Genomic DNA, 15,252 nt, shown 5'->3' on the forward strand with positions numbered 1-15,252 from the left:
GCAGTTTTCAGCTCACAAAGCTGAAAAGTTTTTGACGTAATCGTTTCGGCTGTTCCCCTCTTTGCGCCGCAAAGTTTTTGAGTTTGCGGCTCGTGTAGCGGGGTGGTTAGAATACGTCAAATGGGAACCAAATCCTTAGAATCTGTCAGATGGGATTCGAATCTTTAGAATCCGTCAAATGGGATTCGAATCTTTGGAATCCGTCTAGGAATCGAATCTTCGAATCTTCCGAATCCCGATTCTGCCAACACTAGTTTGTTTTGTTATTCTGAGGGTCGTGAGTTAGTTGCAAGTTAGTGGTTAAAGGTTCAGCCGAAATAGGTGCATCGCCGTCCAAGGTGATAATCTACAACCAATAATCAATTTCTGGCCATATTTAGCATCATCCGAGAAACGCATCGGGCAACAGTAAGCTATCTTTTTGACGTTGAGTCGAAACACAGCGGCGTCTGTGTCCAGGAAGGTTTTGCTTCCCTACGCCCAGGATGGCGTCAATTCACGACGGCAAAAAGTGAGGTGAAGTGCGAATATTGTGTCATTCCTACAGCAGTATTATTGGCTGTGGCTTCCAATAGGAGTAGTTGCCGGTGTGTTGCTGGTGGTTTTTGACTGGCCTCAAGCGTTGACGCCCGAGTACGCAAGTTACTCTGTTTTACCCCTGGCTTGCATTAGGCGGGGCAAAACGAGCGCTTCGCGATCCGCACAAGAACGACCACCAGCAAATACAGGAAAAACCGAAAAAATATACACGCGTGTGACCGTGGGAGTTGTGCAAAGCAATTGACCGTGATAAATTCTGTCGCCAAGGTAGCGGTGCGCTTGGTTGCGAAAGCAAATCTCTACTATCGCCGCAGCATCATCAGGAACGTGTGTGTGTGTGTGTGTGTCTGTGTGTGCGTCTTTGTATCTGCCTTCGTCTCGTGCATCAAGGAGTGTGATTGAAGGTGGCTTCGAGTTTTCCCGATTAAAAGATCTGTGGTTCCATTCTAGCGCTGTGCTCACGTAGTGGAAAATAAGCATTGAAATCCAAAAGGAGGAAAAAAATGATAGTGAATGCGGTGGCCGCACACGGTGTTATCGATTGTGTTTTCCGCACCTAAGGAGTGTTGTAATACCAGCCGCTGCTACGTGCAGCCATTATTCGATGCTCGCAGCAAGCATTGGTTGAGCGAAAATTCGCGAGTTCAAAACACTACACATCCCCAGATGAAATCGGTGCCGCCTGTGTCGGTATGCGCGATTGACCGGGAAAAAAGGGTAGCAAAAGTGAAAATTCAGTTTCATCGGGGTGGCGTAAATTCATAAATCCTCCGTCCCAAAGCGTGTGTCGGTGTGGTCCGGCAGTGTGACGTGCAGTGAAACGCGGTTCGCTAAATAGAAAAACCACCGAACGGGAAAAAGGTGGACAAGAAAAGAGGGGTGAAAAAATTGGAAAAAAGAAGCGCGTTTTTCGGGGGCAAATTAGCGAAACATACACATACACATACTCACTCCCAATAGTAGCAAACTTTTTCGTTATTTTTGTTGTTGCTGCGGCACTATGCAGTGCTTAACGGAACGTTCGCATTTCCACCGAAGAAGGCAACCGCGACAACAGGTACGATGGGCGCAACTTTTCCCTTACTATCTAATCGCAATCTTTTCATTGAGACCGGGTAGGGTTACAGCTGGCATGTGTGGGGTATGAATTACAGTAGGTATAGATGAACGCATATCATAATTAGGCAACTATAAGTCAACTCGTTTATCTTCAATCGTGGTGCAGTATTTTTCCAATCGTTGGCAAATAGAAAGAGTTACCATCGAAGACACATCCGGTGGCATGTAAGGTGTATCTTTACCTCTTACCCAGCATAAAATCAAACGGTTGTATGGTCTCCTTTGCCTCCCAAACGTACTCGTACGTATGCAAGTACGGAGTTTAATTGGAGAGCATGATTATGCCACCTGCAGCACTAGCAACGTAGGGCATGCTCGACTTAGCCATAACGCTGGAGGTGGTGATTGAGAGACAGTTTCACTTTTCTTTTCTCTGCCGCTGAAGCCATGCTGTTTTTCTTGTCACCGGAACAAAACGATCCGTTCGATAGTTAAAAACATTAAGTGGTGTTTTGGACGGGAAAAATTTGAGCAAAGTTGGCCTGAAGGTTGTAGTATGCCGCCTACAAAAAAGCACTTAAACCGTACCGTAGCATTTTCCTTTACACCATCGCTTTGAAAGTTGTTTAATTCCAACGCACTACATGTACATACACATTTACGATCTGTTCCATCATCCGGGGGTAATTCATAAACATGGGGGAAGTGTTTACATAATCCACCGATTGTGCTATGAGACGAGTAATCAGTATTTAATGATAAGCAGCTTTTGAGTCAGCGATTGATTAGAAATTCATCGCCATGCTTCCTGGAATGCCTTTTCTGGTGTCCCGATGGGAACTTCGTTTTGTTGTCTAGAATTTTACGCTGTTGTCAGAGGCTGGCATTCAGCCACCGAACAATTCACAACAAACAAAGCAACTTCTCAGAAGTTTGTCACGTTTCACAAGCAACCTCTTGATTTATTATCGTTTCATTCTTTAAATAAATTGAAATCTTTTGTATTGCGAAAATATTCGTTTTTCTTTGATTGGTTAACACTTTTTTTATGCTTGTCATTCTCATATGAATGCCAACTAACAATTGGATATTTTTTTAATGAGCATTCTTTGGAACAACTACAATTTCATATGCTTGGGAGCGAATATGGAGTTTTTCTCTTTTTAAATTAGCAGTATTATGAGATATAGGGATATACTACATCCAGTTTAAAGATTATTTGTTTCAATCATTTTTTTATAAATGAGCTGCACATAGCCCTTTCCTTCTATTTTTGATTTGATAACCCCTTTTTCCTATAACTATCATTTTCAATGCTAAGTAGGCTTGAAAATGAAAAATTTGCGATTAGAAGATTATCTTCTCCACCGAGTTATTACTTTTCCCTACTGTAGGCTGTAAGTCTCGGGCATGTTCTACGAAATTAAGCTGATAAGAAGCAAACGTGTCAGGTGCGTTCCGGTCCAACACAAGAATTCTTAGAACGATAACCCTTTGGAGAGTTTCGAAAGAATAAACAGTTTTGAGTCATATACTGGCTCAGTCAGTTTAAACTACGACCCGTGGTTGATAATTGAATGCGGCCGGGTTTTTTTTGCTGCGACGAGAACAACACCACTGGCAAACGAGGTAATTTTTATTGCTCCAGCGTCATCCATAAAGCCAACATCATCCCGTAGGTTTGGTCGCGAGAGGTCTCGTGAAGCGAACGATAGTAAGTGGTGTCGTTAACTGCGAAAGGGCAGCAAACAAGCTACAGTGTTGTTTGCCTTTGTTTGGCTACGGTCAGCTGGAGGCTTGGAGATAAGAACAATGTGCAAGGGTAGCACTAGCTGGCCTCCATCCTTTTGAACCCGCAACTTCATATCCTGACCGTGGTGCATCAACATGCAATAATTAAATCCGGTTGACGGTGAATCTACGGTGAGTTCTATAGTTTTGTTTGCTGGGCCTCAACACTCCCAGTTCTTCAAAAAACTGTTACTCTACTACCTCTTTTAACACGAGCCTCGAGTGTATCACAAATATCCGATCCACCTGACCGGGATGGGTTGTGTACAAGAATGGCCGAACAAGCCGGGCACACGACACTCTCATCAAAAGGGTAGGAAAATAACCGCCCGCTAGATAACATCGGCGGGTGTGTGTGTGTGTGTCCTCGTGCTCGGAGTGCGCAACAGTAAAAATTGCTACTCCCCATTCCTAAAAAATCCACGGCCGGAGGCGCCCTCTGTCTGTTGGAAAGTGTTAATTAAGTTTGCCCAAAGTTCAGAAGACGACCGGTCCCGATTTGGTTGCCTGCGACTGGAAGGTTTCGAAGGGTGGCTGGCTATGCCGTTCCTGTCCGCGTCCCTCCCCCCCTGTTGCAAACCACTCTTGTCCGGTGTGTCTCACTTTATTTGCCTAACTTGTTGAGTGTTGCAAAGAGGCAGCCACCGTCTGACCAGTTCGACACTGGGGATGTCCGAGTTTGTTTTTTAGTCTTTCCCGGTGCCGGAGAACTTCACTAGAGAGCTGGTAATTAAACCCACCGGAAAACGTCGGTTTATTTCGTCAAATTACCCTCCGTGACACCTTGGACGTGACATCCTAGGGAGCGTGATAGTGATTGCGAATGTCCAACTCTCAACACAAACTAGTACTACGAAAATGTTGGTGACTTTCACTAACCGTGCTACGGTTTGGGATGCCAAACGTTTGTTGGTGTGTATACACTAAGAACCAAGGGCAAACGAGGGGCGTGGGAGAAGTCTAACTGAAGGTAGGCAGGGGTTCAATTACCCAGCACACGCCGTCGCGTCGTGTTCTGCCGCAGTGCGGTGAGAAAATTGGACCATGAAAAGCTGGACGGGCGGTCGTTGAAGGAAAGGCCCAGAAAAATTCATTCTGGCGTCCAAAAATTTCATCACGACTCGCACACCAGGTAAGCGCAGTCAAGGCAGCATGGAAAACATGCAATCCTACGTGGTGCCTACCATCTCGTGGTGGACCGTTTTAGCTCCCCTTCACTAAGGCGAACCTTTATTTACTTCCTTGGATCCTTGGCTCCTTGGTCTAGCACGGTTTGGTTTGTCCCCGCGTGGAAGGTCGAAAACGAGCATAGAGCTCCCCCAAACACACAGACACACCTTTGTCGTGCCGTGCCACTGATCGACCTCGGTTGGGTAACATCAAAGGGCAGTCGGCAATCTTCCTTCGTAACAAAACACCACGTCCGTCACTCCCAGACGAAGCACCCCCCAGTGTGCCCCATTTTCATTTCTCTCCTTTCCGATGGCGCCAATGAACATCGACCGTAACGAAAATTGCTTCCCACCCCTCCTGTGGCAGACGGAGGATAGCATGAGTCGTCATGGTGGTGTCCTTACGCGTCCGCATCCTTCCTGAAACCACCGCTAGCTGCTCGCACTTGATCCTTGGGAAGGATGTCAGAATTATGTCGCGTTACATAATCCTTTCACTTCAATCGATTTAGCTTCGGTCGGCAGCGTAGTAGCAGCGTATCCGGTAGACCACTCGTTCGTTCGGCCGGATATTGGAACCCCGCTGCGTTGCACTATGCAGCTCTCCCCCCCTCCCCGCCCCCTACGTCGAGTTGGTGGAAGCCCACATCCAGCAGTAATAATCTTTAAGGAATGTAAAGGAAGGCGAGAATATGTACATATACCTAACGAAATTGTTTTATTTCTCTCAAAATACCACAAACGGTGGGCTTAGTCGGTCAAGTGTTTGGATAAAACTTATTGAGCCTAGAAAAATAATTAATTTTGAAAATGTCGCCAAAAGTCCAATCAAATCATGGTCTATTTTTTCCTTTGATTTGAGTTTAGTTTTGTTTGCACTGATGACTGCATACTAAAGAGGGAACAGGTGAACTAGAAATTTTATACACATTTTGGAATGAACAAATATAAGAATGTTATGGTAAAAACTCACATATCGCTATCAACAAGATGGATATAAACCACAAATTTCAACAACATTTTATAGTAACCATGTTTTTTGTAATGGATTTAAAAACCTTGCTTGGGTTCTTGATACCCATATTTTGCTTTGGTTTTTTTTGCCGCTTAGATTGTTTCTACAACAAAAAGCCACCCTACGTATCATTTGTTGCAGAATTGCTCAAAAACTGATATCTTTGATGACGCAAATTTGTCGCACATTTACGCCCAATTTTGGGTACGGAGAAAGGGATAAGTAACTAAATTTAATTCTGTTACGGCAACTACTGAATTTTTTATGTATTATTATTCTATTTTTATTTAGTATTTTAACTTCCCTTTAGTCAATTCCCTTATACAATGTTTAATCATACAAAACTGTTTTTTTTTGTATTTCAATGAAAAGTTTGATTTGGCGAAAAGGCTATTTTAGAAAAAACTAACAGTTAGATCCAGATTAAAAATGAAATAAAGTAATGTGCTGTTTATATTTAGGTTTTGGTTGCTATATTTACTATCTATGCTAATTACGGTTTAAAAAAAAGAAAAGCTTAACAAATAAAAATAGCAGTGGATAGGATATGGGTAAAAAGGGTATTTTTTTGTTTTATGAAACTACTTTGAAATTTATATAAAATACGTTTATAAATAGGAAAATAAACTGGTCAAGATCATTTCTTGGAACTAAAAAACAACCCTTCAACAACACTTTTGGTTGTTTTAGAAGATAAAATTATCTAATTCAAAAAGGTTTTATCAGTTAGCTGGGAAAAATAGGAAATCTTAATTGCATGTTTGGTATATTTCAGTAAAACAATCTTGAATAATAGTCAAGGATGTCTAAAAAACTCCGGATTGTCATTAATTTCGTGTGTGTTAGGATAGGATGTTTTGGTTATGAATGAAGTATGTCTTAGGTTCATGTTATTGGGTTCCAATTTTTCGGGAAAACCCGATGAGTTAAATATTTAATGCTCCTTTGCGGTATCCATTATTGAACACTTACTTGTTCTGGAATTCTCACAGACGTGCAAATCCTCTGCGATAAGACCTCACACGCCCATTAAGCGTATAATGCAGCCAAAATGTCAGAGATAAGCTACGGAAATAGAACCCGGCAGACACAATCCGGACCTGTTTCAACGATATGACGACTACTGATAACTCTCAAGCAATACGAATTTCTCTGCGTCGGCAACATTCCGCAGGGGAAGATAAACTGTCGATCGGTGGCCGCACAAAATTGCTCAGTCCCGAGGTCGAAGTTTACATTTGCCAAGTTTATTATCCTTCCCGGTTCGGTTCCTATACGGTCGTAAAATATGCTATCATTTCTATGTCAAGTGTTTTGTTGAGAAATCTGTCAGTGTAAACAAACCGGCGGCGTGCTTTATTTATTTGCCACCAACTCTTATCGGAACCCGGGAGAAGGTGGGAAGGCCAGTACCGCGTACTGGTATGGACCGGCGCTTCCCCATCAGGGGTTTCGCCTACGGCTTATCAGTCAGACTGGTGACATATCTTGACACCGATCGCTTCTCCCGGACAAGGCACAAAAGTGCATTCGCGTGGGACGACTTTGCGTTGCCTCCGGTGCAATCCGCCGAGTGTATGGATGAGCATGTTTTAATTGTGTCACAACTGCTCGAAGTGGTAGACCTCGCTGGTGCAATCTAGCAACATTTGGTTGAATATTATCTTTCTCTAGGCCGGCTAAAAGAAGCAGTTTGTACTCCTCATACTTCCATATTGCATAACGCATTATCATCAATCGAATGCAGTGCCGAGGTATCTACATTAACTGCAACTTAATTACACATAGTTCGAAACGCAAAGTAGTGTATGTGATTCTTTTGAATGCAATATCAATTACTTGACATTCGATACGTACGTCGTCCAGGGCCAGAAGTTGCACCTTCGTTGATGTATTCTAATCGCGGCGGCTGAACGCCTACCACCCGCACGCCTGGCACATAGGGCTGCTGCATTTAAATTGCATTCATCTTCGAGCGACACGAAACCGGGTCTGGGTTTATTTTTTCTCTACCCATTGCGTCCTCTGTCTCGGCCTGTAATTAACAGCGTCGTGTAATGAGAGTCGAGTGTTCTGTAGGTTGGTAATAGAAGCACATATATATGTAAGCTGGTATAAGCGATGAATACAAACAAGAGTGTGTAATAGATCTTGAATTTTAAGTAGTGCTGGTGACAAACACTTTTTTCCGTACCATGCGTAGAAGAAGAATGCTTGCTTTTATGATTGTATTTCGGACAACAAAACATTTTGAATATTTGAGAATATTGGGTCTTATGGAAATAAAAAGTTACCGAAAACTATTTTCCAATTGGCGTCAAGGAAAAAAATTTACTGCTTTGGTCGAACTTTTTATGTCAACAAACTGGGACGATAAAAAGTATTTGTTTTATGTATCGGTGATTATGAACACATTTTTGAAGTATTTTCTCCTATCTGGCAGTTGTGCTGTATTTCGTTGTTGTTTTTTTTAGCCACAAGTCTCAGTTTTGTGATGAACTTCGGCTTGATAATCCAACTAGAGCTACTCTAGAGTAGATTTGAAGCAAACATTGTTTTATTATTTCCTTTAACAACTGTTATCGCAGAACATTGTATTTGTTCCATATTTTTAACTTTTTGCACACTTGGCAAACTTTTCAATTCTTTTTCTTCTTCTTGGCGTAATGACCAGCTTCAGTCGTGCCTGCTCCAAGAGGGGCTTCTATACTTTTTTTACTTTGCGTACATGAATAGTCAGTCCTCTCGTACCGGGGAGGGTCTGGTCACGTTTGGGATTCGGGCTGATTTTCTAATCGGCGTATCCATACGGCTGTTGCGGGACTCATGTTTCCAACTGACTATTTTATGAAATTACTATAAACAAAAAATGATTTTAAAAATGTGTAGCTATGTTCCTTTCTTGTGTAAATGAGTATATTCCTTTTTTGTGTTCTTTAAAGTGTAGTTAAATGTTTTCTTGCAGAGTATCTGTTTTTGAAGATATTATCAAAATTCGCTAGGTTTTCAGCCAAGTTCATAAATATAGTTTAAAAATTGCCTCGTTTGTTGTTGAAATGTTAAATATAAAATAACTTTTAACTCAATTGATGGTGCTTAGTAAAATAAATTCCTGCAAAAGACAATTCAAGTTCACGGATTTAGAATATAATTCTATCTCGTGTAGGTAAAGTTTTTGAATGCAAAATCTTGCATCGTTGCTTAACAGAGTCCTATGACTTCATGGAATATGATATGTGGATCACCAGTCATAAATAACATATTGTAGCATTTCTGGTTATAATCTTCCAACCGGAACAGGCTGACAAAGTGATGATCGCCGCCTAACAAGTCCGTGTGCTTGCATGCTTGCAATAATTCGACCAAATCATATCACCACCGATCATCGCCGTCATATCGGCTATTTGTTCTTGCTCGAAACACTCGGGCCGGGGCGCGGGACTACATTCAAATCGCATTTCCCTAATGAGGCGAATGTGTAGCAACCGTCCACGTGTACTGCAGCCGACCAATAGCGCCACCATGGCTAGCCACACCACTCTCACCCACGTTTGGGAGTACACGGCACTTAATCCTTCCTGCCGATAGCCGAGCGTCAAACGGCGCCGCCATGCTGCCCACCGTGCGGACGCCTGACTTGTGTTAACACGCACCACAAATTTTCCGACATGCCGCCCCGTTCGTTTGTGCTCCGTTCTCCAGGGAAGAGGGGAAGAGAGCGGGACCCCACTTTACCGCGGGGTCGTTCGATGTCGTGATTGTGCCGCGTGTTGGTGATGGGGGGTGGTGGCATCCACCACAACTAATTTGGGCACTTAGTTGCGGTAAACGGGTGTCCTAAAAGGACCTGCCTGTAAGGTTTTTGTTACGCTCCGCCAGGGATCGCAAAGGGAGTGCGGTCCATAAAAAAACGATAGTACGTTTGGGAAAGGTTGTGGTTTGTGAACTGAGCGCTCTTTACATGAGAATTCAACTGCGTTTGAATTGAGCATGGAAAAGACACGTTTATTATGATAAAACATGTTATTGAATAAAAAAAAACTGATTAGCGCATGAAGAATGTGAAGAATGGTGTGCGTGTGTAACTTTTTAACGCGCTTTGCTTGGCGTGAGCTCAGGTGTTGGCGTACATGCCGAGCTATGCTGCACCCAAACACTCCCTGGTGTTTAGACCAGGGGTGGGCACACGTTTTAATATCTGAACCGCGAGTCAGATATTAAACCATTTTTAAACGGAGCGATTTAGGACAATAATTAAATTAAGTATAAGTTTTTGAAATCGAAACGAAACAAAATACTGATAGAAGGTAAAATATTTTTTTTTTAAATTTTCTTTTAATCATTAATTGTGATACTTATTTTCGTTAGATTTAAATCCTCACGAACAAATTTTGTAAATATTTTTTCATGTATATCCTTTGCAAAGATTAGATTTCCGAAAGAGTCCATAAGTAAGCAAAAGACTTTGCTTTTCATTTCACTCATTATTATAATTTTGCTGTGTAATTTGAATCTTTGAATAGAGTTCAAGACATCAATAAGACGATGAAAAGACATCAATAGTTGATACTAATCCTTATCCTAAATCATTTTACCTTAACGATGTTTTGAATATTGGTGGAATGCCTGGATCAGAACGGCCTGTTCGCCCGGGAGCAGTCGGGATATCCTGAAACATATTCCTGTGAAACTGCACTGAATCTGGTACTGAACCTGATGCTTGCGATATGGAAGGGGTTGATGGATAGTGGGGAACCGGAACTCCTATTCTCGTGGATCTAAAGCGGGCATTTGAAACAATGTCGAGACTCTTGTTCCTTACTCAGTTGGTTGAGTGATTATCTGGCAGGTAGAATACAGAGAGGGTCCGCGACAGCCGACCGCGAGTTCGCGTAGCGCCAGTTAGAAAATCGGCCCATGAGCACCGAGGCTCACCACCTAGACTGTACGAGAGGATTTACTATCCACGTACTCCAAGGCAAAAAGTCTTGTAAGCCCTTCAAGGGGCAGACATGACCAACAAGGTCGTTACGCCAAGAAGAAGAAGGACATAGAGGACAATTTTCAAAAAATCTGTCTCAGATCCTATTGAAAACGGCCTTGGGGTTCGTCTAGGTAGTGTTCTTGGACACTGTTATATTTACATGACACAGTAATATTTATATTGCGAAAGGACATGAAGCAGGCAGATTCCTTTTTGAAGGAAGACTTAAAGGCTCTGGATGGCCGACTGAAATACAAGAAACTCGCATTAAACATTGGTAAAACACACTATATGATAATGGCGACGATGGAGTGGATCGGGCAGGTCTCCATTCCTATCAACACGGAACCAGTTGACTGAGTCTCCCAGATTAAAAATCTGGCAGTTACTCTGGATGACGGGCTGACATTCAGTGCACACACTCATGGGGTCATCACCAAGAGTGGTGTGACATGTTTAAAAGAAATGTAATTTGGAAATTTGAAGATTATCTTTCTGTAGGAACTGCGGTTTGCTTAATTTGCCATTCTTGGAATGTGGTAACTCCTCTCCAAATGTTGGACAAGAGATCGGGTACACGAATTGCCTAGTTTATTGTATAGAAATAGCTTAAGCTAACTCCGCCATTCTCAAACCTATATTGGGGTAAGAGGTGGGACTGATTATCATATTGTGAATCCCTCCCCCCCCCCCCCACCCTCCCCCACACCCTATCCCCGTATGCAAAGGGAAAAAGTCTAGTAAGAACTAACTGTGCTAGAGACGTAGGACATTTCAGACGAGAGGTACGAGACAGGGAAATTTTAGAATGATCAATAGTAAAAATGCGATTGGATACTAGGAAATTGCTTGATATTGAACACGTCATAGGAATAAACAGTTACGATATTGTTGGTAAGTTGCATTAAAAATTCCATATAGCCCTGGTACAATCAGCCGGCGGGCCAGACTTTGTCGACCCCTGGGCTAGACACTCCCCGAGCCTTAGAGTTTATCGTGTAATCCCGTGTAGGCTCGGCTCATGTGGCTTGTCTGCTCTATCAATGTTGCCAATGTAGCTATTTTTTTTCAACGAGTGACATTTAATTTATCCTTCACTTTCCCCTTCCGATGCGGAAAAGCGCACGAACGGCCATGGGCCATCGGACGTTAGTCAATTATTCTACGAACCATTGATGGTGAAATTTGATAGGATGGCGTCGACTCACTTTTGGTAGGATGAATCATTTTTGATCAACCAAAAAATAAAAACATAACCTCTCGAGTCCAAAATCGCTGAAACTCCTCTGCTCCTCTTTGTACTATCGCCAAATGTACGGTGCAGCGGAATACGGGGCTAACTGAATCTCTCATTCTCCCGGTTTCGAGGTTCAGGGCACGAGTTTGCGTTGCGCTTTATCGCTAATTTTGTTTGTCTGTTGATATACAAAGCAAATGTTGACGCCCGTGTGCGCCAACAAGTTCCCCACTTACAGTACATGATTCTCTTTCGTTTTTTCTCACTTCTATTTCATGCTTCCCAATCGGACGACGTTATTTATTCTTGGCCACTGACATCGTCATACAGTATCCGTACGTTACCGTTCTATCGTCGTTCGACACTGCTACCATGGTGGAGGAGTGCCCTGAACGGCCGTAGGTAGTGTATCGAGCCCAGATCCGTCGTTTCCAGGTGTGTTCTGGAAACCACCCGAAGTAGTACCGCCAGCAAACGGGGAAAGGATAACCCCTGACACCGTCCTACCATTTCTTTGGCCTCGAAAATCATAGACTCGGTACACCCGGTTCGGGATCGAATTGACCCCTGAAGGAAGCGTCAGAGAACAGCACACGCATCTCCCCCATCCGGTCAGAGGCACAGCAGGGTCACCATAATTACAGCGACGGACGGCGGTTATCGCCGAGGAAGGCAAAAAGGGGAACCATGAGAACGAAACCATTCCTGGTGATACTGACGTGCGTGCTAATGACCACCTTTCTTCTGATCCTGTTCGGTTCCGCCGGTCAGCAGAACGACTCGCTGAAAAATATCGTCTCCCAGACGCATCAACATCTGCGTAATTTTAAGGTAAGCAAAACGAATATATTAATATCTTAATCCGGCAAGCCTTCAATGCAATAAAAAATACAATTCGTTTTATGTTTGTACAGCAAAACCTTCGCGAATCGAACTCCGACCGAAGACCCGAAATCGATCCGAAGTATCTGGCGCAGCTCGGGTTCACGCAGCCCCTGTACAATGGCACGCGGGCAAACTTCACCGTCGTCACGTACGCCCTGCCGGGTGAGCTAGCCTCGACGCTGCTGTTCGTGCAGAGCATGGCGTTCAAGCTGCCGACTCAGCCGCTGCTGGTGTACGATCTTGGGCTGGAGGAGTCGGACCTGCACACACTGCAGACGTTCTGCAACGGCTCATCGTCCGGTGCGCCGCACTGTTGTGCTGTGATAACGTACGATCTGAACAAGCTGCCGGCACACGTGGCAGACCGGAGTATGCACGCGTTCCGGCCGGTCATTATCCACGATGCGCTTGCCCGCTCGAAGATGATCCTGTTCACCGAGAACAACGTGCGGCTGAAGGGCAGCAATCCGGCGCGCGACATCGAGGACGTGCGGTTGCGGGCGGAAAACAGCAGCTCGGGCGTGCTGGGTTGCGCGACGAAGCAACCGGTCACCAGTCGGACGCATCCGAAAATGTTCGAGTACTTCGAGACCGGGGTGGACAACTTCTACTTCCTGCCGATGACGTCGCTCGAGTTCGTGTTCTTCCGCAACAGTGCGACAGTCAACGAGAAGGTGCTGTTGCCGTGGGTGCGTTGTGCACTGACGCTAGAGTGTCTACATCCGATCGGTAAGGCCCATTGGCTCTGCACTGGAATAGACGCGGGAATAGACTTATCACCACCAAACCCATTTTTATCACACACTTTCTTCATAATTTTCTGCAGGTGCACAGTCTGGTGGTTGTAAGTACAACAAGAAACCACTCTACCGGTACTCGGGTTGCCACGCGTACGATACGTGCGCGTTCAACATCATCCTCGGCATGACGTTCGGGTATGACGAAAGCAACTACTCCAACCAGGATTTGGCTAATCTCTACTACCTGGAAACGCTCGAGCAAGCAACGAAGATTCTCGAGAACCGACGGAAAAACATCAGCGACACGTCCGAGCATCCGTTCACGGAGGACTGAGTGAGACAGGCGAGCCCCGGTGGAGAAAAAGGTATGGCTTCGACCCAGCACCGCCCGTACGCTGGCCCGCGATTGATAGTATCCGTATCTTTTTCAGTTCGAATATTCGAAGCAACATCCTGTTAGCGTCCTGCGTGGGTTTTTTTTGTTTGACAAGGCTCATCAAGGTAAACACCATCCATCAACGTTCTACGGTCCCCCAATGAGACGTGTGTTAGCTTGACACACGGTCGTGCTTAAATTATAACTGAAATCCTTCGATATTAGCGGTCGTACATAATTAGTCTTCTAATTAAGCGGCGAATTCAATTTCCGGGCGATGAGATGACCATGCCGCATCCGGAAAGAGGAAGGAAAAAACCCGTCCGGTGCAGGGAAATTAAAAAAAAACGCAAGGGTTTACTTTGAATGGTTTTAACCAGTTTTTGGATCACGTTCAGAATGAAATTAATTTCATTTTCAGTTGCAGCCACAGAAACAATCGAAACAGAACTGGCAATTTGGGATTTTTTTTTGGTTCGCTGAACAAACCGTTAAAATTTACCACCATAAGCGATTGTTGAATGTTTGTTTTTTGATGATATGAAGTGATTTTTTAAAAATGAAAATGAACATTTAATGACCGAGGATAATCGTTTGCTTCTAACGTCGTTATTCGGGCATAAGCGTTCTAAATACGGCGAAGCACAACAGCATACAAATTATCATCATGATGCACATGAATTACATTAAAAGACAAATACAACAACACTTAGCTAGTTAGACGAGGTTTCTCTTCTAAGCCATTGCACCTGTTGCGTTCTGTTTTGTTCTGAAGCCCAGCTGTAACCAATTTTTTTGGTGATTTTTTTCCCCATTTATCCTTATTTATTGCGTGTAGAGGTGCGGTTGTCCTTGTAGTTCATCGGAGGTATGAAGAGGAAAACATAGAAACTTATAAAAAAAAAACAAACCTACTCTTGGATCGAGTCAGGATCGATAGAATTTGCCCAGTGAAGGGAATTGGCGAAAAGAAAAAAAGCCGCGACCGCAAAAAAGGCGAAAAATGGACGGTTTTGTTGCATGATGTGATCTATCAAATGGCCAAGGTTAATTAGATATAGGTATGGGTTATTTTTAACCTCTCCCTTCCTTTTGCCTTCCCTTCTCTATCATTTGCTCTTTTCTGTCTCTTTTTGCTCTGTATCCTGCTCCTCCTCCTTGAAATTATCGATGTATTTAGCATACGGGAATTTTGTTGTTTTTATATTATAATAATACTGTTGTATAGTACAGCTTGGTTCGCTACTAGTGATAGTGTTTGGTCACACGTATGCTTTGTATATAGTAAAAAATCCATCGTATCCGGCGGACCCACCCATGGTGGGGGTCGATATAAAGGACTTAACGGGCAGCACATAGTACGTAAGCGATTGAGTTTAAAAGATTGCACTAGTGTTTCAAGCATGAGACAGGCGCATGAATGATGAATGAATTAGAAATTGTAGGGTTAAAA

The 15,252-nt window shown here is 43.6% G+C and overlaps 1 protein-coding gene across 1 annotated transcript; it reads left to right on the forward strand.

The window, feature by feature from the left end:
* The first annotated feature begins 1,044 nt into the window (after positions 1–1,044).
* Positions 1,045–13,782, forward strand: LOC131291362 (uncharacterized). The gene is made up of 4 exons (XM_058320565.1): positions 1,045–1,597; positions 12,129–12,629; positions 12,713–13,412; positions 13,510–13,782. The coding sequence occupies exons 2-4, from the start codon at positions 12,486–12,488 to the stop codon at positions 13,755–13,757; spliced, it is 1,092 nt and encodes a 363-aa protein (XP_058176548.1). The 5' UTR covers positions 1,045–1,597; positions 12,129–12,485; the 3' UTR covers positions 13,758–13,782.
* Positions 13,783–15,252: the final 1,470 nt, after the last annotated feature.

This window comes from Anopheles ziemanni, chromosome 2 (genome assembly GCF_943734765.1).
Source record: "Anopheles ziemanni chromosome 2, idAnoZiCoDA_A2_x.2, whole genome shotgun sequence".
In the NCBI taxonomy this organism is placed as follows: Eukaryota; Metazoa; Arthropoda; class Insecta; order Diptera; family Culicidae; genus Anopheles; species Anopheles ziemanni.

Excerpts from the sequence above, each read along its gene's own strand:
- LOC131291362 (XM_058320565.1), top strand. The coding sequence starts at position 12,486 with ATGAGAACGAAACCATTCCTGGTGATACTGACGTGCGTGCTAATGACC. Across the intron at positions 12,630-12,712 it reads AACATCTGCGTAATTTTAAG|CAAAACCTTCGCGAATCGAA; the intron begins GTAAGCAAAACG and ends ATGTTTGTACAG. Across the intron at positions 13,413-13,509 it reads AGAGTGTCTACATCCGATCG|GTGCACAGTCTGGTGGTTGT; the intron begins GTAAGGCCCATT and ends AATTTTCTGCAG.